Source organism: Botryllus schlosseri, chromosome 2 (genome assembly GCF_051294905.1).
Source record: "Botryllus schlosseri isolate E-star chromosome 2, Bs_hap1, whole genome shotgun sequence".
Lineage (NCBI taxonomy): Eukaryota > Metazoa > Chordata > Ascidiacea > Stolidobranchia > Styelidae > Botryllus > Botryllus schlosseri.
Genome location: NC_137237.1, coordinates 24,194,220 through 24,221,238, shown reverse-complemented (window position 1 = coordinate 24,221,238; position 27,019 = coordinate 24,194,220). Strand labels below are relative to the sequence as shown.

Here is a 27,019-nt window from a genome sequence, read left to right as displayed (position 1 = left end):
AACTAATTATTTACTAGGCAACTGGCAGTGCACAATCACAGAACAAATTTTTCAGGTTCAGGATTAGAGCAGCAGTACGTGTTTCCGGTTTACCAGACAAGAACTGCTTTATACTTCGATTGTCAGGTTTATTAGAGAATAAGTGTTTACGTTGCGACATTTTGACCTGAATTAACTCACAAAAATCTAATAAATTTTATATAAATATCGAAATACTCCTCATTTGTGTCGGAGCCGGTTCGGAGCCAGATCAGTACCCTTTTGGATACGGCCGGAGTCGGATCGGAGACAGGTCAGTACTTTTGACTAAGAATATGACAGAATTACCCACTTCCACCCTCGAATCAATAGGTAAACTGAAACGTTCATGAAAATAGACCAAGTTGGCATAATTACTTCAGATATAGGTTGGGTCTGACCTTTGAGTTTTTAATTTCCTGTTTGCATTGTATCAATCAATATTCAAAACCATCCTGTTAGTAGATAATTATTATTGAAATTTTTCGGACCGGATCGCGTTCATTTCTGGAATCCGGCCTAGGAGTAGGGCTGGGCAAAATCGAGTGCCTGGGTGATTCGATTCTGAATCACGTTTTACGCTTCGAGTCGAGTCGAGTAATCGAGTATCACTCATTATGACATCACAACATAATGTATCATGCCAAAGTTCAAATATGTACGTTTTATGCCACCACAAAGAATATAATGCCTGTTATCTGTCACGCTAAAGATAATGTGGTATTTTTTCAACCATATACCAATTTCATTGCACTTATTTGACAATGTTTTGGAATGATCATGACTTTGGAAATGTGTTATTTCCAGTAACAATCGTAACTTTGTACAGTGTCTCTTATGCTGCAACACGGCACATCAAGGTCTCAAGGCTTCCTCAGTGGAACGTAGTATAAAAACTATAATATTCGTTAGTAAATTAACTTACAGTTGCGAGGAGCTTATAATTTCCGTACTCGAAAAAATCGTCTTTTACTACTCGACTCGAATCATTAAAATTATTACTCGATTCAGATTCGAGTACTCGAATCATTGTGCCCAGCCCTACCTAGGAGTCGGACCGGAGGCAGACCAGAGCTTAAAAAACAGGATCGGAGTAGGACCAGAGGATTTGTCGATCCGCTCCGCGCTACCTTCTATTACGACATGAAAATGTATGGGATCTTACAGCTTGATCACTATCCCGAGCGGTGTATAGCTTGGTAAAACCGTCCTGTTGTTTCGGTAGTGTCGCTGGCATGTTTTCCTAATTCGTCTTCCCGCAGACTCAGCCGAGTGACGGCGAGCTTATGTCATAATCTCCGCTTGAATTAACCCATGTTATATCAACTTTATTTTGGATAGAGATTACGCATACGACGAACTTGGGCTACGTAACCACGGTGAACAAATAAACACTAATCAGCCTTCAAAGTAAACGCCATTCCGGTTCAATTTATATATACAGCCCATGTGTTTAGTACATATTCGAATGTAATAATCGTAATATTTGTCTGATTATATTTTCATCTGGACAAGACACTCACAATGTACAATGCGATAGTCACAATCCGATAAATGTATAATTCAAAATTCTTTAAGCAACTTCTCGCCGTCTATATTTGGCCCGCGGGCCCATTGCCCAGGCCTGCCCTATACGTTACTCTATAATCTTTCGGGGAATATCTAATTTCCAGTCCGTCACAAAAACAAAAGTACAGTGAAGGTCAAAAACAAAAGTCTACCATATTACACATTAAGTACAGGTTTAATACATTACTTACATTGTGCACTCGGAAGCATAGGTCAAGGTGAAACATAGTTGTGTTTTAGTTGCGGATTTTTAATGGTCGTTAGTTCTAGTTCTAGTTGCGGGTTTTGAATAGTGAGTAGTTCTAGTTCTAATTCTACTTGCGGATTATAAAAATTGGGAAGTTCTAGTACTAGTTGCCGATTTTAAAAATTAGGTATTTCTAGTTATAGTAATGGTTGTAAGTTATATTGGGTAGTTCTAGTTCTAGTTGCGTATTTTGAAAATTCAGTAGTTTGTGCAAGTCTGGAGAAAATGATATGAAGTGTGGTATCTCGACGTTATTACTCGATCGCAGATTCGTCACGTCAAGACAAAAGGATCCATGTTGCTGAAAGTTCAGGAACGTTAAATATCATATGTTCCATATTTCGCTTATGTTAGCCTACATATCGCTTACTAATCCGTGATAACTTTTCTATACCAGGCTTTCGATATTGACATATTTTTTCATGAAGACAATATCAGCGATGTCAGTGTACGCGGGTAATAGGATCTTAGTATACGTCATTTGCTATTTACCTGTCTATGCGTATGGTCTTTGTTCTACTGATTTTGGAAAAGACCCCGAATCTCCCTATCGGAAATATCAAACTACTACCGCTTACGATGACTCGGGAAGAGACGACATAACACTATATGACGTCCCAACAGGTAAGATATTATGCCCTATTACTTTTTTCCGTAAGTTTAGATTTGTCGTCATCCATGTGTTTGTCCTAAATATTAAGGTCCCGGAAAATGAACGATGCAGGCTGCAGCAATACTTCTATTACCAAATTGATATTTAACGATCATACTACTACCGTAATTTTCCGAATATAGTGCGCCCCCATGTATAATACGCACCCTTAAAAAGACGTGTATATTCTGAGAAAAAGCCTGTACCCATGTATAGTACGCACCCTGCATTCGCAGTACACGAATAGTTGCGGTTTAGTACTCGATGTTGTTCTGTTTTGCGATGTCACTGTCGAACAATCGTGACATAATGATCGCTAATCATAATACAATTAACGGCATTGTCTCTAAACGAGAGTAGATAGTAGGCAAAGCCTGTGAGGTCGGCGACGCGATAGCTCAGGCTAGCGACACACGACATCTTGCGCACGTGGCCTATTACAATTACAGATGCGATTGCTCAGGCCAACGGTTATGTCGCGCGCACCAGTCCTGTTGGAGATGCGACTGATTAAGCATGCGATTATATCTTGCGCACATGGCCTCTTGTGCAATGTGTATGCGATTGATAAGGCCAGTCGTTGACGCGATGAATCAACAAGGATTGCCGCGCACGCTTGTAGCAATCAGCGACCTGATTTCGCTCGCGTACAAACGGCAAACCAACTCAGCAAGAGATCGCGTGCTTTGCAGACGACTCTCGTTAATTAGAAACACGCTTTTAGTTAATTGGCAACACGCTTCTCTATTTGGCAGCACGTTACACTCTATAATACGAATTACGGGGCCCAATGGCCAGAGGTGATGCGCGATTTAAACAAACATGAAGAAAGGTGTGATTTCAAGTTTTTGATCGAGGGATTTTTTTTTTCTAGGCTTGCTGTACCCATGTATAATACGCACCCCCCTATTTTATGGCAAAAAATCGGTAAAATTTAGCGCATTATACATGGAAAATTACGTAATTCTCCATCTAGCAAAGGAGAAATCTAAAATGTTGGGAAAGTGGCATGGATGACACTATCTTATAAAACGTTCGGAGAGTGCTTATGTCATTTTTGCGTTCTTGTAATATATGTGGATAGCAGGGCACTTTTTATGATCTTGTGGTGCAATATAAAATTCTTGAAATTATCCCGAAAATCGCTTTTTGCTTATTACAGCGGACATTATAGATTTCCGAAATTTCATTAAATGTATGTTTCTTATTTTGCTGCGGCTATCCTGCTAGGTGCTCAGCATCCACCGATAGCATGGAGGGGAAAAAACGGTGGTGCAGACTAGGTGTCTTATCGCATCTCCGTCGTCAAAGCATCTCGATGATGCAGACGAAAACGAATACCCCCATTCTCTCTTCTCTCTCATATAACAAAGTTGATGAACTCGAACCAACTTTAGGGTGCAAACCGCTTGGTATGGTATTTGTTGCACGACATGGCTCACGACACAGACCGACATCTGACGAAGCTGAAAAATTTGCTAAACTCGAGAGTCTGAAACAAAATTTGAATGTCACCGGAAAGGCGCAAATGTGCTCGAATGACTTACAGGTGAGTTATTCTATTTCGCGTGTATGTATAGAAACCTATACAGCTTGTTGACAATATTTTGGTTATCTGTTAGGGATAAGTTTGATTTTTATAAAGCCTGAACAATAACAAACAAATTACAAGGTATTTACCTACGAAGAAACCAGAATCAGGAAATAAAGGTGATCTTATCTCTATACTCCACTCAATCAACACTCATAAGCATTCCTGGAATCGGCGGTCTGGATGTTGTGCGTACATACGCGAGATTGAATGGGCGTATAAAGAGTATATTCTAAAATAAATTTGATCGTATACATCGGATAACAATAGACACATTTATGCGCCTTGACTATGTATATGTCGTCATCCTTGAACTAACATGTTTCACAAACCTGCTAGGGTACAGGTCCCGTAAACGGCTATGTCAGTATATCCCGTTACTTATTTCAACTAAAATACCAGCAATGCCAATATTATTTTATAAAATCATATTAGAGAACTGCTAAACTCCTCCATGATAATATGAATAAACCACGTTAAGTATATGTTTGTGCTGGTTAGTATTTTCGTTGGATTCTAGATTCTTAGCGAAAAGAGTATGTATTCATCAGTGATATCTAGTTCTAGATATCGCTGGTATTCATGCCCAAAAGGCAGAAAAGGGTGGAACACGAGAACAAAACCTAATTTGAAAAAAGATGTGGAATAACGATGCGATGACAATTTTCAACTTTGTTTCCTAGAGAATCCAGCTCTGGGATAATTGGTATCATCCTGATTTGAAAACAAATCTAACGGAGCTGGGATATCGTGAAATGATTGGCCTCGGTAAAAGATTTTCCCAGGCATTACCACAATTGTTCACCGACAGGAATCGTTTAAAGTAAGGCAGGGTCGAAATATTGAGATAGGAGTTAGGGAATTTCGGGTTATCGATAAGGTTAGCTCATCGTGTTACGGTGTTGGTTAGCTTACGTTACGTTTACTACCGGAGGAATGGTTAGGGCTAGCTTGGGTTGTTCTGGATGACTGGCTATCATGATACCCGCTATTTTGACACGCGTTGTTTCGAAATTGTTGTGTTCGCACTCGATATTTTGAACGCGAGCTACATTGCTCTCATATTTTAATATAATTACTAGGGATGGTGTGAACCCCTGAAAGGTTCAGGTTCGTGTGAACGCGAACCTTTTTAAAAGGTTCTGTGTGAACACGAACGTGAACCTCATGACGTCACGTGACGTCATATTGCTAATTCCAACCCTATCTTTCAATGAAGTTATAGCCTATATTAATGTACACGATACCTAGCGACGACTTGGGCCACATAATGCAACAATTCTGAAGTACATATTGGCGTTTTAAACGTCGCTATATGTATCAACTGAGGCAATCAAAGGATATAATACTACCATAAAATCAATATCTTTCGTCGCTTTGCCAACAATTTTGAAGAGGACTTACCAGGGAATATACGCTTATCCCTTATCGATCTAGGCCAGACCGGACAATGTATTCGGTGTCTGAATATTGCTACATTGACATTGATCAGAGTGTAAAATGGGTTTCTATATTTGCTACCGATATTACCTCATTAAGAAGTTATACAACAGTAGCCAACTCCTCAATCGCACAGATTTGGTTTTAATGATGCAGTAAAGATATGAAGTCCAAAGTGACCCCATACGCCTTCTCGAATTTTTACATCAGAAAACGATATCAATCTTATTGATTGGTTGAATAAGCATCCTTCGCTGACTACGTATTTCGCTCGTGATGTTGTGTGATTGCGGGTCAAGCTCACAGCAGAGAGTCACTAAATATTCACAAACGGAAAACTGGATAATTCGAGCAAACTTTTGTAACAAAGCAAGTAAAACATTTGAGATTGTCAAGGTGCATGCTCGTTTAGTGTTGATTTTGAATGCTGCCAGCGCCATGCATGGAGTGGCCCGCAGTTAAATGCAATAAATTTGAACCAATGATGTTATAATGAAGTGAAAATTGCAATATATGAAAAAGGTTCACAGTGCAGAACCTACCAAGGTTCTGTTTTGAACGCGAACCTCTAAATTTCCGAGGTTCACACACAGAACGCGAACGTGAACCTCACGTTCACACCATCCCTAATAATTACCATGTATATACCAAGTCAAGTATTTGATCCAACTTATTTAACCGACAAGATAGCGTAATGGTGAAGCGTCCGGCTTCTTGATCGGTAGATCGTGGGTTCGATCCCCGGCCGGGTCAGACCAAAGACCTGATTAGTAACACTGGTATCCATGACTTCTCTGCTTGGCGCTCATGCATTACTGGGATAGCATGGAGGGGTGGTGCATGACTTAGAAAGCCGTACAGGCTATATATCTGCACTTCCTTGTCCGGCGGCATATGCACATCATGCATTCATGGTATGCATATGCACAGATCGTGTGTATTTGTATCATGTGTCGGTGTATATGCCGCAAAAAAACATCAAGGGCAAAAATAAACTACGTCCTTTCCTTTATTTAAGGCTCCAATGTACTGCTACGGAACGCAGAATTTCAAATTGCTATATTTCATAAACTATCGAGCCTAGATTCTCAAAAATTGACGTGCAAGCTATTCATACCAAACTTCACATACTGTATAAATTTTAGCATGCATAAATAATTCCTCGAGCCCAAATTGGGGGACGAGTGGCGATTGAGAAGGTTGGCTGTCTCATCGAAGGATGCTGAGAAATTCTAAGAAACGATTCAAAAGTGACATGAGGCCTCTAAACACCTGCTGAAATGCTTGAAACTACTGATTATCAGAAATTTTTTCGAAATATTTATTTTGTACTATTGCGGTGCCGACTTTTCAATATTTTTTCGTAAAATTCAGGTCATAAGTAGCATAGTAAATGAAATAAAACTCCTTTAGTAAAATCAATAGGATTAGGAGATGGAATTGTTATACTGCTACTACTAAGCCAAGTTTTATCAGTAATGAAGTTCTTCTGATATCAAAATTGCCTGTCCCCATGATACCATATTACCAAAAACTTAAAATGGAAAAAAATCAACTTCGAAAATTGAAAAATATTTTTGGTGAAAAAGTAAAATAGGCATTGGCTTTGAAGTGGTGCAGGCATGCTTTAATTAGTACACTGCCAAATTTGAACAAAATTAAATGTGCCTAAATGCAAAATAAGTGATATAAAGTAAGAGTGATTTGATGATTTTTCACTCAAAACTGCTATACCAGATTCGAAAAATTTGCAAATCTTGGAATGTACATCAGTGAGATCAGTGGTTCTTAACCTTGCCTCCAAGTTCCGAAGAGACCGACTGGACTTTGACCTCAACCAGAACCGAAACTATTGCAACCCAAACCCCCAATCGCTGAGCTAGAAGGGTGCCCTAAATTATTTCGGTGAATGGACATAAATTACACATCATGTTTTGACGACTCCGCCACGCAAGAATACGCATAATTCTAGAAAATATAAATAGGCATTTCGGCGTCGGCTATTACCACGCCACGATGCGCGAAGACATGTGAAGTTCCGGTCAATATGGGACTCCGAGAAGTGTGTCAAAAAGGTGGTCAGCGAGAAAACTTTAGTTGAAGAGGATTGCCGTTATGTTGACCGTAAACTTCGATGCATATAAGTCAATTGTCCATAGGTGCTTAAATCGCTCGTGCCGAGTTATCATGTCGTCGCAATCTGCAACCCACTGGACAAATAACATCCATCAGAGAAAATTATTTGCCAGTTAAGAAATATCAATTTTGAATCGTGTGCTTACTTTAGTTTAATACGTTTATGCGTTTCATTATCTTTTGACTGTATACAAGAGGTAACAAAATAACAACATGTAACGAATTAATTGTACCAATGGGCACGCCCGAATATGTTCAATTATAAAGTACTTGGCCTTCATTTTCCGAAACGACAGCTCACTCAGCGCTACTGATAAATCTGATTACCAGGGTGAAGAGGATAAAAAGTTTATAGCGACATATATATGCAATTACCACCTATTCATTCATTCATTATAGAAAATTTTGGCGCCCAGGGCGACAAGGCCACACAAACTTTCCTGACCATCGAAATCACGCGACTGCGATGGGTTCTCGGGGGCGAAGCCTTCAGATGTTTGGTTTATCACGCTATATGTGCGCATAAAAATCGTTTTTAGGGGGCTGACGAAGTGCTGGTGGCCCTCTTGCCAATTGTCTTTATTACAGTCCGTAGAATATGAGGTGGGGGGGGGGGGGCTGGAGCACGATAATTTTTGAAAGGGGTGCTGGAGGGAAAAAGTTTAAGAACCACTGAGTTAGATGTTGCAAAGATGATACAACATGTCAATAATACTGCGACATTGTCAAAATACCCATTTCAGGTGGTGTAAGTGAAGATACTACACCTATATTTGCCCCCGAGATTTTTCAAACGTACTATTTTTAGCATCAATATCAGCATGATACTCCAATACTAAATTAAGCAGCATAACATTTATTCTGTAGTCTGTATGCAGTTCCAATATCCTTTGCCATAAGAACCACAGTCACAATTTTTAGAACGACTGCAGCAGTGGTAATCGCGAGGGAAAACGTTTTCACCGAATCCGAACCACCATTATCAGATGTTGAAGGCGGTGAAAGCTCCAATCTTTTTCAAAATATTTCTTGATTGTTCAGTTCAGGAACCACTGGTACTTTTCTACCATGAAACCATGGTATTATCTTGTTCTATTTCAAAATACCTTTGCAGTGTATGCCTTTGTCCTAATGGTCAATTAAACGAATAGCTATCAACAATATACCAATGCAATCTTGAAAAATATACAATGCGATAAACAACACCCATAATATGAACACTTGAACAGCTTCCAGCTCTTCCCAGGTGAGCGAACGGCTGCTGGCCAGAGATAGACGGATTTGAAATTTCTAGGTCCAAATCCAATCCAAATCCGAAGCTTGGGGCAGGGGTTCTCAACTTCCCATGTATAACGGGCCACATTATAACATAAAATGTGCTGCACGCCGCATAACATTATAACCATGTAATCGTAGGCTACTATTACTTTCACTGTATTTACCAGGCGTATACGGACGTTTAATACATGGTTAAGCATTCTAAAGCAATAATGGCCACCGCTCGCTAGTTTGCAGTTGGTGTTAGTTGTGTGAATATTTTATCTTCCAGTGGCGTTAGTAAATCAAGTCGATTTTTCTCATAAAATATGCTTACTGCTAGTAGCAACTTCATGGAACGTGCGATGCATCATGCGTGCGTTACCAAGTAGCAAGTACGTATATGCACCTTCCAACCCTTCCACCACGGAACTCTCTGTTTCAATGCGTGAGCAAGTATCAGATTACGGTAACTGTTTTCGTCACAGCCCAGCCCAGCCATGGCGAAGATTCTCAGATTCTATGGAATTCCTGAGGTGATAAGGTACGCCATTATGGCCCTCTACATTGACACACGAGCGCGAGTTCGAACAGACGACGGTCCAAGCGAAGATTTTACCACTTCGGCTGGCGTGCTTCAAGGTGACACCTTGGCACCATTCTTGTTCGTGATAATCCTTGACTTCGTGCTACGAACGGCCTTGCGGACAACTCGGACTTCTTTGAATGGCGGCCACGGCAAGGAACGCGTACGCGTACGACTCGCGAGGCTATCCACGTAGGTATTCTTGCCTACGCGGACGACCTCGCCTTGCTTGCCCCGAATACCGCGTCGGCACAGCGCCTCATCAACCAACTAGAGGCCACCACCGCTCTTATTGGCCTCCAGATCAATGCCAAGAAGACTGAGGTTCTGGCCATACCAGCTCTGCCGGAGAACGCGACACCAATTCAACTGGGAGAAGTCAGGCTCAAGAATGTCAAGAGTTTTATATACCTCGGTATTGACGTCGCGGACTCTGGAAAAGCACTGAAGGCGAGGGGAGCAAAGGCCTGGGGCGCGACAAGATGGCTACATTGCCTCTTCCACTCAAGTGCCTCACCCCAACTCAAGACCCGCATTTTCCGTGCCACTGTCGAGCAGGTTCTTCTTTGCGGAATAGAAGCACTCACGCTGACAGAAAAGCTGGCTAAGACACTCAACGCCAACTACGATGCACTCCTCCGCTACGCACTCGGCATCCACCACCCGGAGCACATATCCACCAATGCTCTGCGCAAACTCACAAAAACAGCCCCATGCCGTTTGCTGGCTGCTGAACGACGCTTAAGCTTAATCGGTCATCTAGTGCGGCATCAAGACGATCAACCAGCCGCCGCCATCACCAACCACATTCCGACGGAGCCATGGCGCAGAGGTGGCTGGAATAGAACCACATGGCGCTCAACAATAGAGACCGAGCTAGCGCAACGCGGGCTATCGCTCGAAGACGCCCACGACCGCCCACGCTGGAGGCGCTTAATAAGGGCCCAAAACTGATTATCTTGATGTTCCTTTGTTTCCTGTTTTCTTTTGCCCTTTTATTTAATTGAAAGCCGATATATATATTCGTCACAGAGGCCATTGCAACTGTGAGCTCGCCACCTCTCATGCTAAATACAGTGATATGAGAAGAAGTTTGGGGTTTCGCGATCTCTTTTGAGCAAACCGATCAACCCTTTTTCATTTCCTACCATGGCTTGATCCCCATCTTACAGAAGTCAACTTTTTCAAGTTGGTGTTTTGGGTGATCCTGGATGAAAGCTGGTCATTACAGAACAACTGTCCCCTCCCCATGCCATGCCTGCCAACATTTACTCTACAAATGTGACTTCTTGGCTGTAGCAATATTCTTTTCAATCAGAGTCCATCAGACGACTACCGATTATTATCAAAACCTACCAATTTCAACTCGAGCACATCAATAAACCAGAATGAGTGTTCAATAAACAAAACAGACGCTTCGATGAGACAGCTAAGCGGCTAAATTCTCATGTAACAATATCATATCAGTATTAATTGCTTTCATAATCTAAGATGTCGTGGGCCGCAAGACCAGCGTCTGCGGGCCGCGGCTTGAGAACCCCTTCCTTAGGGCCTTAAAATCATCGCGTATCGCTGAATAAAGAGTCATGATGTTTGTTTGTTTTTGTGGTATTAATGGTGTTTGTCGACTATACTATGGTCATTTACCCCAGGCCGATATTTTTCTTATTTTCCGTAACTGCCGACTTATAGCACGGCCCACCTCTAGGCTTTTGTAAGACACCGCTGACGCGGATGAGGTGGCGAGGAGGAGCCTAGGTAAACCTCCAACACTTAGGTATCGGAATTCGGAAGTCGACCTCGGTCGGACTCGAACCTGCACCCATTGGTGTTGCAGCCGCGGATTATACCACTGCGCTATCTCGCCACACTGGTCAGAGTCATGATGTAATGTTTTTCTATTCTCCTGAATTAAGATACTATTCGTCAGACTACCAGAGGACGCGAGAATCAACCAGGATGTTCATGGAAAATACGCACAACTCATCAAAGTCAATAATCATCAACGACACCATAATATTCAATCGTCCGATTTGTGACAGATACTTGGAAGAAATATTTTATGACGACAATATTGTACCCGAAAAAACGAAATTTGCACAAGGTATGTGTCCATTCAGAGGTGATCGAACACGAACCTGACACGATTCAAGTGGAGGATAAATTATTATATGTGATTTCTACTCAAGTACTATAGTTCAATTAGTGATATACAAGATATATGAGCTACCGACTTATGGCGTGGTTGACTTTTGATTTAGGCTTATGTAAGTCACCGCTTGCATGGATCAGATGGAGATATATTTATCAATTTAATTTGGTCGTCACTAGAGTATTGAAGAGGATGTGGTTTGCTTAAATTTGCTCACGAACTTGTAATGATCTTCGAGTTCTGACTCAAGGAGAAAACCCCGGAATAACGGTAAACACGACCTGACGGCCTCGAAACATGATCAAGTCAGCCAAATTCTGTAATTGCTGAAAGGTTGAGTCGCTGGATGTAGTATTGCCGATTAGCTTTTGTCCTGGCGACTACTATGATAATGTCGATGATGGAGATTAGCTGATAACGCACAATGTACCGTATCTCAATTTAATGTCGAAGGTTATCGATTTAGAACGTAAATGACAAGCTACGTATAATTGTACATCCTGTGAGTCTGCATCGCGTCGATGATTTGAATGCAAACTTTTCGGAGAGAGTTTATTAAAAACATTTCGCTTAAAACATGTCTTTAAACAAATTACATTTTTAAAAAAATTATAAAACTGACTTACAATCAATTAGGCAGCCATGGAAATACCAAAACCAAACCAAAATCTCAGGACGAACGTTTCTGTTACCCGATATACGAGATTCCCCTGCTGTTACAGCGGGTAAATTTCGCGAGACAATTTGCCCGACAGATATAGTCCTATAAGTGAAAGATATTTTGGTCCGAACAGGGTTCTGGTTTAAATCAGGCTGATTTAAATCAGTGTGATTTAAATCATTTTTTTCCGTTGATTTTTTATTTTAATTTTACCATTTTGATTTTATTGACTATTTTGTTTTTTTTTTCAAATTTTCGGACGAGATGCGTTAATGTGGTTTATTATCGGACAATCATGAGCATTTTATATCAACCGGAGATATCATCTCGTAACCAGCACCGGTACAGTTCAGCTATTTGACAGACAGACGGGAAAAGAGCAAAGAGCGATAGTCTATCAATATGTTAGCGTTTTGCTGTGGATACTAGTTAGTTGTCTGCGACATGCTGCTGCTATTTTCGAGGCTCTAGTGCAGGGGTGGGCAAACTACGGCCCGCGGGCCGCATGCGGCCCGCAACACAATTCTGTGCGGCCCGCGAGAGTATAAAAAAATTTTTTTTTAATATTGATAAAATGGGTACTGAAAATCGAATTGATGCAGGGACTTAATTAACCTTTTTTTCGTCTGTCAATGACGTCATATCCGCACGAGAACGCACTTTACTCCATGCTATGGCATGTACACATTGTACAGCAGTAAAACGGTGACTTGACGTTTTAATACCGGTAATCACTAATTGCCCTCTTATATTCAATTCAACACCAGGGCAGGTTTCGGACATTGCAGTAACTAGATTGCATCGCGACAATTGTACGCGTATGCGTACTATAATAGCGACCTGGGCTGCTCCGATGCATTTCGCTATTCACGTTCTCAAATCGATACTAGAGTAGACGATCATGTGCTGGAATGAATTTCAATTCGCAGGCATAAACGATAACACATTGTCCAATTTGGCGCTACGATTCAAAAACTATCAACCAAGGTCGTGCATTTGCTCATCCAATTCAGAATGGAGACGATATTTCTTAGCATGCGACATGCGCGCCGCCAAATCGAAATGTGCAGCAAGGTCACGCTTTTATTCTTTGGCGTCGCCTATATATTCGTCTCATTACCAATTAGGTAAATTGCTCAGCTCATATAAGCATCAATCCCATCTTGTGACATGCACGGTTTTTATTATTTTTTGAACAACACAATTGGCCATGGTTGTTGTGCTTAAATCGAAATTGTGGGTATACCCATTATTAGGTAATTAGGGATCGAGTAAGCGCGGCAAACCCAGCCTTTCCAGGTGTGGTGCCTATGTATGATGGTTACTGGTTAGTTAGAAAATGTGGTGCCAACGAGGCAACAATTCTTAATCTTGTGACCGGTTATCGTCAAATTATGTGAATTCAACCATTATTAAAAGCACAAGCATCATATGAAATACATCGGAGCCGGAGATACCGTTCAAACAACCAGCTCCAGCTCCGGCTTCACTTGAATTTGAAGTAGAACTCCGGCTCCAGCTCCTGCTCCGCTGGAAATGCACGGCTCCGGGGCTCCGGGGCTCCGGCTCCTTGCTACGGCTCCGGATCCAAAGCCCTGTATAGTACCGTGCATTTCAAAGTTTGTTATTGTTGCCATTGTTACATTGCGGACTTCATGGTATGTAATTCTTATTGTTATGTCATACTCTGCCTTTTTGGTTTTGCTTCTCATTCTGTTTAAATCCCTATAGCAGTGGTTGGGAACCTTTTTCGTTCAAAGAGTCATATTGGCCCTATATTTTCCATTTTAAATCTCAAGGAGCCATACATGTTAATCAATAGTTACGTCACAATTGGACACTCATGACGTCCTGGTAGTGATGATTCGAACTCACTTATAAAATGGGATTAGTCGTGCGCACCATATTTACTCTATAAAAACTAGTATTAATAATGCTGGTTACTTTCTCTGAGAACACGAGACTGGAGTTACATAGATCTTTTTTAGTTACATCTTTTTAATTGTATTACGATGAGAGCCATATGATATTTTTCGAAGCTTAAGACAATTTATATTTCCAACATTTAACTACGATTTACACGCTTTTTACAGTTAATGCGTCTCTTGGTGTTGCGCGCTATTACTGATGGCTATGCACAGTGCAGTGTGCAAGTGCAGTCTGATTGATAAATTAATGAGGTTAAGCTCCATACAAAAGTTGAGACTTTCGTCAGTTATACGAGATCGTAGGTTTGTCTTGATCATGGCTGTTCAACCGTTTTGCTATTCACGGCCGCATTTCGAATACATATGTAGAATATAGTCGTAATGGATCACCGAATATCGATGCTAAATTGGCTACTTGGAGACTCCGCGTCGCAGGCAGCCGTCGTGGTGTTCTGTACCATCACAGTTTTCTTGTGAAATATCTTGCACAAGAAAGATTTAAATTGTAGAAGTAGAACGCCCCAGCAGGCTTTATATACGCAGCGAAATTGCAAATATTGCGGATATGAAAACTTTCCGGAAATATACGTTTAGTCTTTATGAATGAATTTCATCGATAATATTGGTCAAACATATATCCTCTCTCAGCCCCCCTGGTCAGATTTTCCGCTGGATCCGAAAATTTTGGGCACATAATTAATAATCATGCATCTCGGAATATTATTAATCACTTTGTTGTATATTGTTATATCTTGACTTCCCGTCAGGATTTTAGGAGTAGCCAAAATACATATTGAAATCACCCGAACGTACCAGAAAAAAATTCAGTCGTGAGACGTAGGCTACATGATTCCGAATTGGTATTTCTTGACGAGGCGCATGATTTTCCTCTGTGGTTCGCATTTGTATAATGCGGCGGTCAGATTACAAGAACATTAATATATTTTACATGAAAAATCAAGCCACTCAAAATTGCACCCAGCACGAAGAAAATTTAGAAGTCGACTTGAAATTCCCAAATTAAAATTGCATGTTGACTGCCGCCAACTCACGCTAATTAACGTATAATTCTACAACCGCAGGTTGGCCACCCCTGATCTTGATGCTCTTTTAAAATGCGAGTATCCATGATCACATGCGTAGGTGAAGCAATATATACATGGTAACTACAGCAGTATATACTCACCGTAATGTGTGATATGTCAATGACGTGGGGTCACGGGGGGGGGGGCAAGTGACGCAGTGCCTCACCTGTCGTCAGGATGAGTAAACGAAAATCGTGAAAACTTCAATGAATATATTATTGGTATTTTCTATCGATATTCATGAATGACTAGATTTTGAACATTTTTTACTCCCAAAATGACGCAATTTGCATATTTATTATAAATCAAGCGCGTGCATAGCTTTGGCGTCATTTGTCGTTAGAATTTGTAATTGTGAATGTCACTTCCATGGCTACATGGTCATACAGGCGTCAAAATGTCGGTTATTCTCTTTGATAAATCGAGGTATTATGCAATCCAAGATTTAGAGGCGGGTACATCGAATTAGGGAGTGATATTGGTCGCCGGCGTGACAACAACTTAATTTTAAGGATTTTGACGAGGTGTCGGAGCCCATATCACTGAATACGTCATTGTCTTGGCCTCTCAAATACATGTTTGTACTGCCACAAAAAAATTATTTGACTGTGGTGGAAATTTACTAACAAGCCACTGTAATATTGCTAAATTGAGTACAAAAATCAAAATTCGGCAAAGAGCCATATTTTATACCCAAAAAAGCCACATATGGCTCGCGAACGATAGGTTCCCGACCGCTGCCCCATAGTGTGCATAGTTAGCTCTTGAAAAAAGCACTTGAACAGTCTTCGAGCTGAATAAATATTTTACTGCTATGGATGTTTATTGAAAGCTATTTTCAAGTTCTGTACCACGAACCAGCTATTTAAGTGATTCTATAGTTGGTTTAACTTCAGGACACACAATGCTGACAGCATCATCACCATCTTACCTAAATTAGCTTCAGCAAATGACTTACTATGTTACTGTGTAAACTTTGCCTTCTTCGAAATCGACATTAGCTGGGGCTAAACATTTTGTACATTCGGTTGCTTTATTAGTAGCTTATAAATCGATAAATGATGTCTATAATTAGGATGTTCGGTTTAAAGTGGTATTTCAAATTGCAGCAAAGGATGCATTATATAACAAGTGACACATATTGCGTTACACCTCCGACGCCGAAGCGGAAATTGTTTTCAACTTTTCGCTTTTTAGATAGTATTTGTAAGACTAGTAAGACTTATCTAAATCATCGTTAAATATGCTAAAAAAAAACTTTAATCAAGACGCTGCCTGCAGTCATTAGATTTTTAATACGCAGATGGCGAGATAGCACAGTGTTATGATCCACAGCTACATCACCAATGCGAAGTGGGTTCGCGTTCAGAATTCCTATCTAAGTGTTGTAGGTTTATCTAGGCTCGTCCTCGCCACGTGATCCGCGTAAGCGTTGTCTTGTGAATGCCTAGAAGTGGTCCGTGCTATAAGTCGGTAAATACGGAATCAGGAATAAAGAATAACGACCTGATGTAAATAGTCGAAACACCATTAATATAACAAACAACAACAATACGCATTTTATGAATATTTTTGTAGCGTTTCTCGGGGACTTTGTAGGTCTCACAAAATGTAGTCGCGTATCGTAGTTTACCACCAGTGTTTCAGGCCAAGGTGGATGTCAGTTTTAATGACTACTTCGAGTTGTTTTGACAACCCGAAGACTAAACAATAAACATTTTCCAATAAACCATAATGATACTTTGGGCTCAGAGGTAGTCAAAGCAATGATCATTGGTACTCAAGGAAAAGTAGATGTAAATAGTAAATACTTCAGGCCTGGTTTTTCCTAAAAAATAGTAGAAATAAGTCTAAAAGCATAAACACTTAAGTAAGTAGTACAAATACTTGAGTACTCCAAGTATGTAGCAAAGCGGTTTGCTACTGAGCAATAACCAATTGACCATATATGTCACAAAAAGCGTATACTTGGAAACACTGTACATTGTTTTGCACAATTGTGTCTTATACACTGTGCATTGATGACATATCTGCAAGTGGTCTGGTGACGGATCAACATATTACAAAATCTACGCAGCCCTCATGGAAATTCCTGCCACGCCGAATTTTCCACGAAGGATTTCCTCCATTATAATTACGTTGAAATGGGGACATTCTCGATTGAATTCTCATCTTTATTGGATAAAGTGTCACGATGGTGGTGGTGGCGAAGGTGGCATGGTAAAAGAGGTGGTCGAACACTTCCTGCTAATGTGCAAAATCTACGCATGAAGATATTTGGAAAATAGCTAGGCAGAACCATGTCGACATGACAGTACGGCAATATTATTATTGAGCCCATACAAAATTCAGCCTGTTATCGAATTCGTATTTGTCACACCATCAATATAATTTAACGGATATATTATTTCGAAGCGGTCTGGTGCACAAGGTCAGCACCATTGACCCCATATACAACAACAATATCAACAACATATATCTTGAAAAATGAATTCTTTCTCCAGGCGAAGTCTTTGTAGAGATGGCATCAAACATTGCAAAACGACTCGGGGTGCCGGAGAGTGAAATCGACATTGGCACGATAGATACGTTGTACCTCGAAGGGTGCGCTGAGAAAGTGGCAGTGGACGGAAAAAACAGTCCATGGTGCCATGTATTCACAACAGACGATCTGAAGGGTACGTTTAGCACAATATCGGTGTATTTAGAAGGCATGTTTCGACTTTACGACTGTTTTATCAAATTAATACGTATAGTCGTATAATTTGCCTTTTATGTCTGAATCAGCACATGCTCTAACTCTATTGGCCAATCCTTGTTGCTAACTTGATTAGATTACTACCGAATTTGTAATTGTGACAGAATCCGACTCAACAGACTATCGCTCATTAATATTATGGTAATTTATTTACCATCTTTGCGTGAACAAGTCAATGGCGTGAGTTCAGGGGAGATAAGAGAGGCAGTATCTCGTCTGCGTAGGATATGTAAAATAAAATTATGAAAGCCGTGACTGAATTATTTGGGATTTTGTTCCCATGTTGATGAACGACTAATTTGGAACATTTTAACGCCCAAAATTACACGACTTTGATATCTATTGCAGTGTTCTTCAGCCTTTTTCGTCCTGGTACACCGTTTGAACGGTTACTCGAAACTCGTCCACCCCTGACGACATAATACACCGATTCCGTAGAAGGCCGCATTTCGATTACATATGTATCATAGACGGCCGCTTCCAGCGGAGAATCGTCATGGCCCCCCTGGACGACAACTGCGCATGTTAAATTGGCTAATGGGAACGTTGCACTGCGGAGAATCCCTGTGGTGTTCTGTGCCATCATTGATTTCTTGAGATATACCTTGCGTATAAAAGTTTATAATTGTAGAAGCAAAATATCCCTGCAGGCTTACTAAATATCAGAGATGGGCGGATTTGAAATTTCTATGTCCTAATCCAACCCCAATACGAAACTCCAAATCCGAGTCATAATCCATAACTTTTGTATGTTCAAATCAATATCCAATCCTAATCTGATTCAAACTTAGAAAGTTATAGCCTACATCTTATGGCTATGCCTATATTTCTGTTAAAAGAAATATAACGGTCAATGAGCGCGAACGTATATCGCGTTACCTTCCAAACCAATTGTCGTTGCGTGCGAACAGAACAATTTTGGCAACAATAATTCGATCAACTGAAATGGACAAACACAGCGGAACGAAACTGTAGCACAACGTTGAGGGTGTCCACTCTAAAGAGTACTAGTACAGATGTAAAAATAAATCAACAGTCATTTTACACCTGATAAATTCCGAATGAAATACAAGAGTTGCATCGACAGTCGATGATGCTAACTGTGAGCGCGTCTTACAGATTGTGTTGCTAGCAGCACTGAAAGCCCGCTCACTTGCAACACTAGAGGCAGGTATGATACGCCTCGTTTGCTCAGTCGGTGGAACATTCCCACAGTCTTTTCGCAATAACCAAACGTTCAGGTAGTCAAAGCCTCTAGTACTCCAAAACTAATTCGACAATGCGTTTGAAATATTTATAGCTTCGGCGTAAATTTTGATTTTATTTAGTGCTCCTGTTTCGAAAGTATCACAATCACTCTGAATCACCTTGATAATATTGATCCAAACAAAAAAGATTATCGCTATTTGCCACAGGACGAGTCCCTACCGATCAACCCATTGACGCGAGTCCGCTGACCTATTGAGACAAGTACAGACGGAAGTATATCCATTTTCTCCCCTTTACACTGCATACTGTATCGTTAGGGTTTAGATACTGGGAGCTCAATAATGTTGTTGTTGAACACCAAGGATGTTGTGACGCATCTCACTATGAATTAATATGGTGCGGAGTTCCTTCACAACCGATCACGAAATGTCTGGTTAGAAACGAGTCGTGTTCAAATGATTAGTGTCGTTATTGGCTTACCGAATCAGGCTACCCTATGATCGTCACACCTATCCTACTAATGTGTCAATGATGTGAGATATCCTTCCACATGAGGATGAACAGGGAATTGAATAACCATAACCAAAATGTAAAAATTAATAACAAAATAAGTACATCAATCTCCCCTAAAACCGGTATATCCAATCCTAACCGTTCTCAATTAAAAATAATTCTCAAATCCTAACCCAATAATAATCCGGCAAAATTTCTCAAATCCGGTTTTCTGAAATCCTAATCCATGCTCATCTCTGCTACATATCGACCAAAATTACCAGTACAAATGTCAGGAATAGTTACAGGGATCGAGTTTCTAGTCGCGCCGAGCAAAAAAATGATTTCAACCTCTGCTAAATTTCGTCGATAATGTTGGTAGTTTCACATATTACTGTCAAATTTAACTCATTCTCAGTCCACGTGATCGGATTAACCGGTAGAGCTAATGGATGGGGTGTCTTCGAAAAATTTGTGAGACGAACACGATCGCAACTCGATATTTTTGTGGGGCGCATCATTTTATCTGCGGTTTGCATTTGTACGGTGCGGGTCAGATGGCAAGTATACTATTATATTAAAAACGAAATGAATGTCACAAAGCGCTAAGAAATTTTGTAAGTTTAATTAAAATCAATCAACGATTTGGGGACCAATTCGTAACTTCAAACTGCATATTGACGGTAGTCAACGGTCCGTGGTCATATGAGCACTGCGACATAATAGCGTGTGACACCTCAGCATGCGGCAATTGTGCATGCGACAAACTTGCGGTTAGGGCCGAGATTGAGGATTGAGTTAGGGCTAGGGTTGGGACATATGTAAGGGTTGATTTCAGGGTTATGGTAAGTTTTTGGCATGTGAACCCACATGCCAAAGTGACGCATTCGAAAGTGTCGCATGGTGATCTGTCGCTTTTCATTGAGTCGCATGCTCATATGTCGGGCAACTGCCGCCAACACACGCTAATTTAATTATGTGTATACGGCCACCTCCGGCCTAATCGAATAAGGATGAGTTAGGCTGCAACGTACGAAATGCTAAATAATAATCAGGGGTCGTGGTTCGAGGTTACAGGACAACCTTCTAACACAGTGGTTCTTAAACTCGACCCCCGCCAGCGCAATTGTGTACACTGCGCTATTTATAAGCTTGTCGCAGGAAGCGCCATTTCATGATGTTGCGGTGGTTTCATCGAGAATTACTATAGTCAAATATCGCAAGCTAAACACATGTAAACTCCACCCGGTTCTACTCCGAAATGAACCAATAAGTGCACTACCAACGGTTAATACGTTAAATGATGAGGAGATACATTTGCTTACGACATCACAAAATGAATGCAATGTACATGTTGCATACGGTTGACGTGAACATTGCAAGATGTTGCACATCCAGTCAAACTGGAAGCATAAACTTGCCTATTTATTGTGATAGCTATATTGTCATCGGTCCATTGTAACGCAGATATGATACACCCCTGTACACTAGGGGTCTTCAAAAATGACTTTTTTTTTCTCAAATCGTACTGGCTACTTGATAAAATTGTTAGGTTACCTAATTTAAGCTTACACACCACATTTGGTTCAATTCCAACTAGTATCCGCATTGCTACACGAGAAGAAAGTTTCTATTTATTATGTAAAAATAAATAGCAAAAAGATTGAAAAGTTTCTGTTCACCCCATGAAAGTGTTAGGTTGTTTATAGAAACGATGTTCACCAAATTTGGTTGAATTCCAACCAGTGGAAGCGGAGTTAGTGCCGTCGAAAAATTTGGAATATGAATAAAATAGTATTTACGGTGACCCATTCTTTAATTATTTATTATAGTACCGTAAATACTATTTTATTGAAATCCAAATTTTCGACGGCAATAACTCCGCTTCCACTGGTTGGAATTCAACCAAATTTGGTGAACATCGTTTCTATAGACAACATAACACTTTCATGGCGTGAACAGAAAATTTTCAAATTTTTTGTTATTTATTTTTATATAATATATGGAAACTTTCTTCTTCTGTAGCAATGCGGCTACTGGTTGGAATTGAACCAAATTTGGTGGGTAGGCTTAAATTAGGTAACCTAACAATTTTATCAAGTAGCCACTACGATTTGAGAAAAAAAGTCATTTTTGAAGAGCCCTACTGTACCCCTATCCTAGTACCGTAGTACCTTCTTACGTAGCCTCCTCGTATATCTGTAAATCTGACCCTAAAGGAGCCAGTGCCTCACCAACAATGAACCTCATCGCGCGTCACTATTCTGCGTCCTTCCGGCAATTTGTTCTTTCTCGCCACGTATTCCATAGTCGAGGCTTTTGATTGTTATCGTGCGAAAACACGGTGCGAGACGTGTTGAATTTTATTTTACAGCAATCGAATACAGAGATGACATGGGCGACTACATGAAGCACGGATATGGCATCGAGCTAAGTTACAAGTCTGGTTGTCTAACCAAAAGATTTATCTTGGATGCGTTGAAAAACATCAGCGATGGAAACGTAGTCAGTCACTTTCTAAATGGACACGGATGGTTGTTGCTGCGAGTACTTGCGGATATGAAATTGATTGAGGTGTGACACATGGTGCACATTGTGCACATTGTGTCTGCTAACACTTGTTCAAGTAGACCTACACGTATATACGCAAAGCCCTCGCGTACAGTTCAGTTGACGATCCTTTTTTACATGTAATTTAAAGTCAGTATGTTGATGCAAACATACGATAACGACGCTTGAGCAAATCTCATTTAATCGGGCACCAACCATACGCTCAACGCTCAAGGATGTGGGGACCAACCTATATAGGCCTACGTAATATCATTACTAGTACGATTTTTTTTTTCAGCCTAAAACTCGAAAGATTTTTGCCTAAAACATGAAAATTTTGACATCTGTACCTTGAAAAACCTAATTTTGACAACATTTTGCCCACATGAATGTAAACTAGGTGTTTTCGGACATAATGTTAGAATTGTATCATCTTCATTTCTGGTTGAACTGTCTGTTCTTACGAAGTAGCTTGGCCTGAAAAAAATTGACTTAAAAACGAACAGATTTTTGCATGAAAAAACTTAATTTAAACGCAATTTGGGTCCATGAAGAATTCCAGTAGTTACATCACGCATTATGGTAGAAATAATTAAAATTTGTTGTTGCATTACAATGAAATACACTTTCCTTTATTCTCGAATAGAAAGTGTCTGTCCTTACTGAATAGCTTGCCAAGAATGGAGAAATAACGTTTAACAGCAGCAGTTGTTGACTGGCAACACTGAAGTTGTGCGACGTGCGTACACTGCTGATAACATACCGTGTTGCTTAATTCTGAAAATGTTGTCCACATCACAATTTTTCATCATGGGATTCTTGACATAAGAATCAATGCCCATGTAGTCTTGCTTGAGTTTAAATATTGTGGTACGTTGAGCATAACACCATGTCAACCTATTTGTTTCATTTGACCGTTTACGATTCACAATGAGCAGACAATGGGCCATCTACAACGGTAGGCCAATAAAGTACTCAATGAGATGTGACATGTCAAACGATACGTTCACCGACAGTGCAAACATCTACGATACAAACGAAATACAGGTTGCAAAAATAATTTGACTTTGTGAACAATTTTGACAATTTTTTGACCTAACGCTACAATTTTGACAAAATTTTGACTATTTTGACATGTCAAAAAAATTGTCCTGATCATTACGTACTAACAAAGAGTTTATGACCTGTAAGACTGATCAGTAGGGCAAGTTTTTGTATCTTTTGCAACTATTTTTACAGCTTCCTAGGGTCTCAGAAGATATGTAGAATGATGCTTTAAGCTGTTGGTGGGAATTGTATATTGCAACTTTTTTTTCTATTTTTCATGCAATTTCTACTGCAACTTTTATCAGAAATAACGCAAAATATTAATGAATGAATTAAAACACATGTTATGAAACTATTTCCAATACGGCACTATTCTCTTTTATAATTGCATAACAAATAACTATGTGATGTATTAGCTACATCTCATAGTTATCTGTGACGCAATGGCTTGCAAGCACGACCATACCCGAACTATACGTAAATAGATAGCTTGATTGTCGTTTGAATTCGACGTAATTACCCATGGAAGCCCAGGCGAGTCCGACGGAAATTACTTTTTCACTGCGGCACGTTTTTCAGGCTGTTGATTTTGTAAACGTCGCCAACACTGAGTTTTGCTGCAAGGCCTTTGGTCAAATTGTAGACCGTGGGGTTTGGGGTGTGATATTTGAGTTTTTGGGTGGAGGGGGTGGATTATCGCTATCCTGTTTGGTTTTTGGAGGAAATTATTTCCGCATTGAGTTGCATTGCCGAACCGACAAAGAATGTAATTTTCGGTGGCTCACCAGAGATGGGAAAGTACCGAATTTTACAGCTCTGCAGGAGCTGAGATCGAAATGCTATAATGTAGGGTTACCATACGTCCAATTTTAAGAGGATTTTTCCTCATTTTGGACTTTTTTGAAAGTGTCCTCGGAGGACGCTCAAATGTCCTCTTTTTGGGATTTTGTCCTCTTTTTTGAGAATTTAGGTTAAATATATGGCAAAATAGACTTAGATGCAGAAAATCAGATCTGAAGTAACGCTCCGGCGGGTATTTTGGGAGCAGGGCCGGAAAGTTGACCTTTTTTTAGTCAACCACCTGATAATGTGAAGCTGAACCGGAAAGTCGACCCTTTTTTTAGTCAACCGACCCCGAAGTGGGAAAAATTTACCATTTTTCAGGATTATCCTCCAGTTTTAAACCTAGAGAACATAGAAGTGTATGCATGATTGATTGAATAGTGAAGAAAGAAACGGAACAAGCAGACACCCTGCAAATCTTAAACTGTTGGGTTATACAACGGACCCTTTCGAATATCTGATACCCTAATAATTAAAATAATTAACCACTGCTCTCGACCGTTTGAAGTGTGAATCCGATTATTTAACCGAATTTAGCGGCCGACTTGTTGTCAAAACTATGTATATGAACCATGTATTATTATTCATCGTCCAGCCGGGTCCGATACCTTGATTACGACTTTGACTATAGTCATAGTCAAGCATTATCAAGTCCCTATAAGCTGTTCTGATCTATGGGCCTACTTTTCAGAAAGAAGCTCCATTCAAAGCTGAGGATTATCCGGAAAGGTTGAATCGAAAGTTCAAGGTGTCGATGTATGCACCGAATGGAGGGAACGTGGCATTTCTTGTGAATCAATGCGGTGGTAAGTTTGTTCGGTCAGCTAGCGATAGAAAGAGAAATAATCAGTTGTATTATTAACATTCGTGGTTGCGCTACCATATAATACACCACAATGAGACGGTGACGGGTAGAGAACTGTCATATTACAATGCTGCAAGACTAATTTGTAGATGGATATGAGTTCGACCAAGGTCGACTGCATCAGTTTTTACCAAATATAGTAGGTTTATTCAAGCTACTTCTCGCCATTCGATTCACATGAGATGTGGTGTCTCACAGAACCTCGAATCGAAGCGGGGCGTGTTATAAGTCGTCAGCTGAGGAATAGTCAATAAAAATGCAAGCCCAGCGTAAAAAGGACAACAGACGTCAAAATAACCTGACAACAGCATCACAAGTAATGCGGTCGAAAATTAATGCGTTTCCTAGGGATGGATTAAAAGAATCAGCTTTAAGTTAACAGTCTATTTATTAGATGGCATGTGTGAGAGACACTGTTTTTAAGATTGTATGTACACAATATTTCATAATGCAGCTATAATCACTTGCAATACGTCACCAGCATCGCATAGCGTGTGGCACATATTCTGCGTATCGTATAGTCGCGTTCTATCGTCACCAGTATTTATATTATAATAAGTAGAACAACAACCTCATTAACATATCTTTAAATTTACTGCAGTTTCCGGTAGGCGTACATTACACATACAATTGAGTTTTCATCACCAGTTCAGGTGTGTGACCAAATTTAGCCATGGGTGACGCATGGCGGTGGCGTTTGCATGTATTATTCTCATGATCTTTCCACTAACAGTCGCAAAGAAGCTCCAAGTATTTCACAACGAGAGGCCAGTGCCGTTACCTCTGAAAAATCCAGTTAGTCATGGCATGTTGGACTTGAAAGCGGCATTGGAGTACTTCGGCTATAATGACCCGAATGATTGCAACTGGGACGATATGTGCTCACTGGATCGGGTCACAACCACGCGTAACTCTGCTATCAACGAAGCAACTGTCCAAGGGTGATAATGTGTTCATAAATCTAGTAATACGTGACCCAGTCATCTGATAACTTGGATTTTTTTCGATTTTGCAGGATAGACTCCTCACGTACAGAATCTGGACCAAACAAGACACTTAAAGATACAATATTGGATATTCTGTCCGTTTTTAGGAATGCTTTTATGCACTACGACTAACATAAACATGTATGAAAAGCAGTGATTTTCAATCTTTTTGAGAGCCATTTGCACTTTAATTTTGCAAAATTTCATCCAAATAAACCAACCGGAATCCTTATCAAAAAAGAAATAGAAGAGCGATAACACTCGTGTATTAAATTGTCGAACATGCGGGCTACAGGTTTATCAATGACGCTGTTAATGCCGAATATTTCTGGCAATTTCAGACCAGTGACCAGTTAGACCAGGGGTGGGCAAACTACGGCCCGCGGGCCGCATGCGGCCCGCAACACCGTTCTGTGCGGCCCGCGAGAGTCTAAAGAAACTTATTAAAAATATTGATAAATCCGTACTAAAAATCGAATTAACGCAGGGACTTGATTAAACTTTTTAGCATATTTCACCATGATATTTTTAAGGAAGTGGTTCTCAAACTGCATGGGGGGCACGCCCACCTTGCGGGCGTGAAAGCATCTGAAGAAAAGCGCAAAGCTGAGATCAACTGACAAATTTTTTCGCGCTCTGCGCGATTTACTTCCAATTCACGTTTGTTGCTCTGTATTTAGTCTAAATTTCATCTTTAAAAATCTCTCATCCATAGTCGTGGCCTTCCATGCCATCAAACTATCCGCTAGGTTTGCTAGCATCCTGGTTTCGTTTTGTGATATGACGATAAATGGGACGCGATATCTTTCATCATCATAAGGGGCGTGTCTTGCAAAGTTTGAGAACCACTGTTCTAAGGTAAAGACTTCCTATATTATATTTTATGTTTAATGTCTGGCGCGACAGCCCGATTTTGAAGCTCACGCAGTTTGAATGGTCTCAGCTGC

At 40.3% G+C, this 27,019-nt stretch overlaps 1 protein-coding gene across 2 annotated transcripts; it reads left to right on the top strand.

The window, feature by feature from the left end:
• Positions 1–26,332, top strand: LOC145434253 (multiple inositol polyphosphate phosphatase 1-like). Of its 2 annotated transcripts, none has more exons than XM_080311608.1 (10): positions 1–292; positions 2,232–2,458; positions 3,884–4,035; positions 4,761–4,900; positions 11,413–11,600; positions 17,827–18,000; positions 22,156–22,286; positions 24,913–25,027; positions 25,820–26,027; positions 26,102–26,332. In XM_080311608.1, the coding sequence occupies exons 2-10, from the start codon at positions 2,257–2,259 to the stop codon at positions 26,202–26,204; spliced, it is 1,413 nt and encodes a 470-aa protein (XP_080167734.1). In that variant the 5' UTR covers positions 1–292; positions 2,232–2,256; the 3' UTR covers positions 26,205–26,332. The 2 variants fall into 2 exon arrangements, with proteins under 2 accessions (XP_080167734.1, XP_080167733.1); XM_080311607.1 differs by having other exon boundaries at positions 9–292; positions 22,156–22,355.
• Positions 26,333–27,019: the final 687 nt, after the last annotated feature.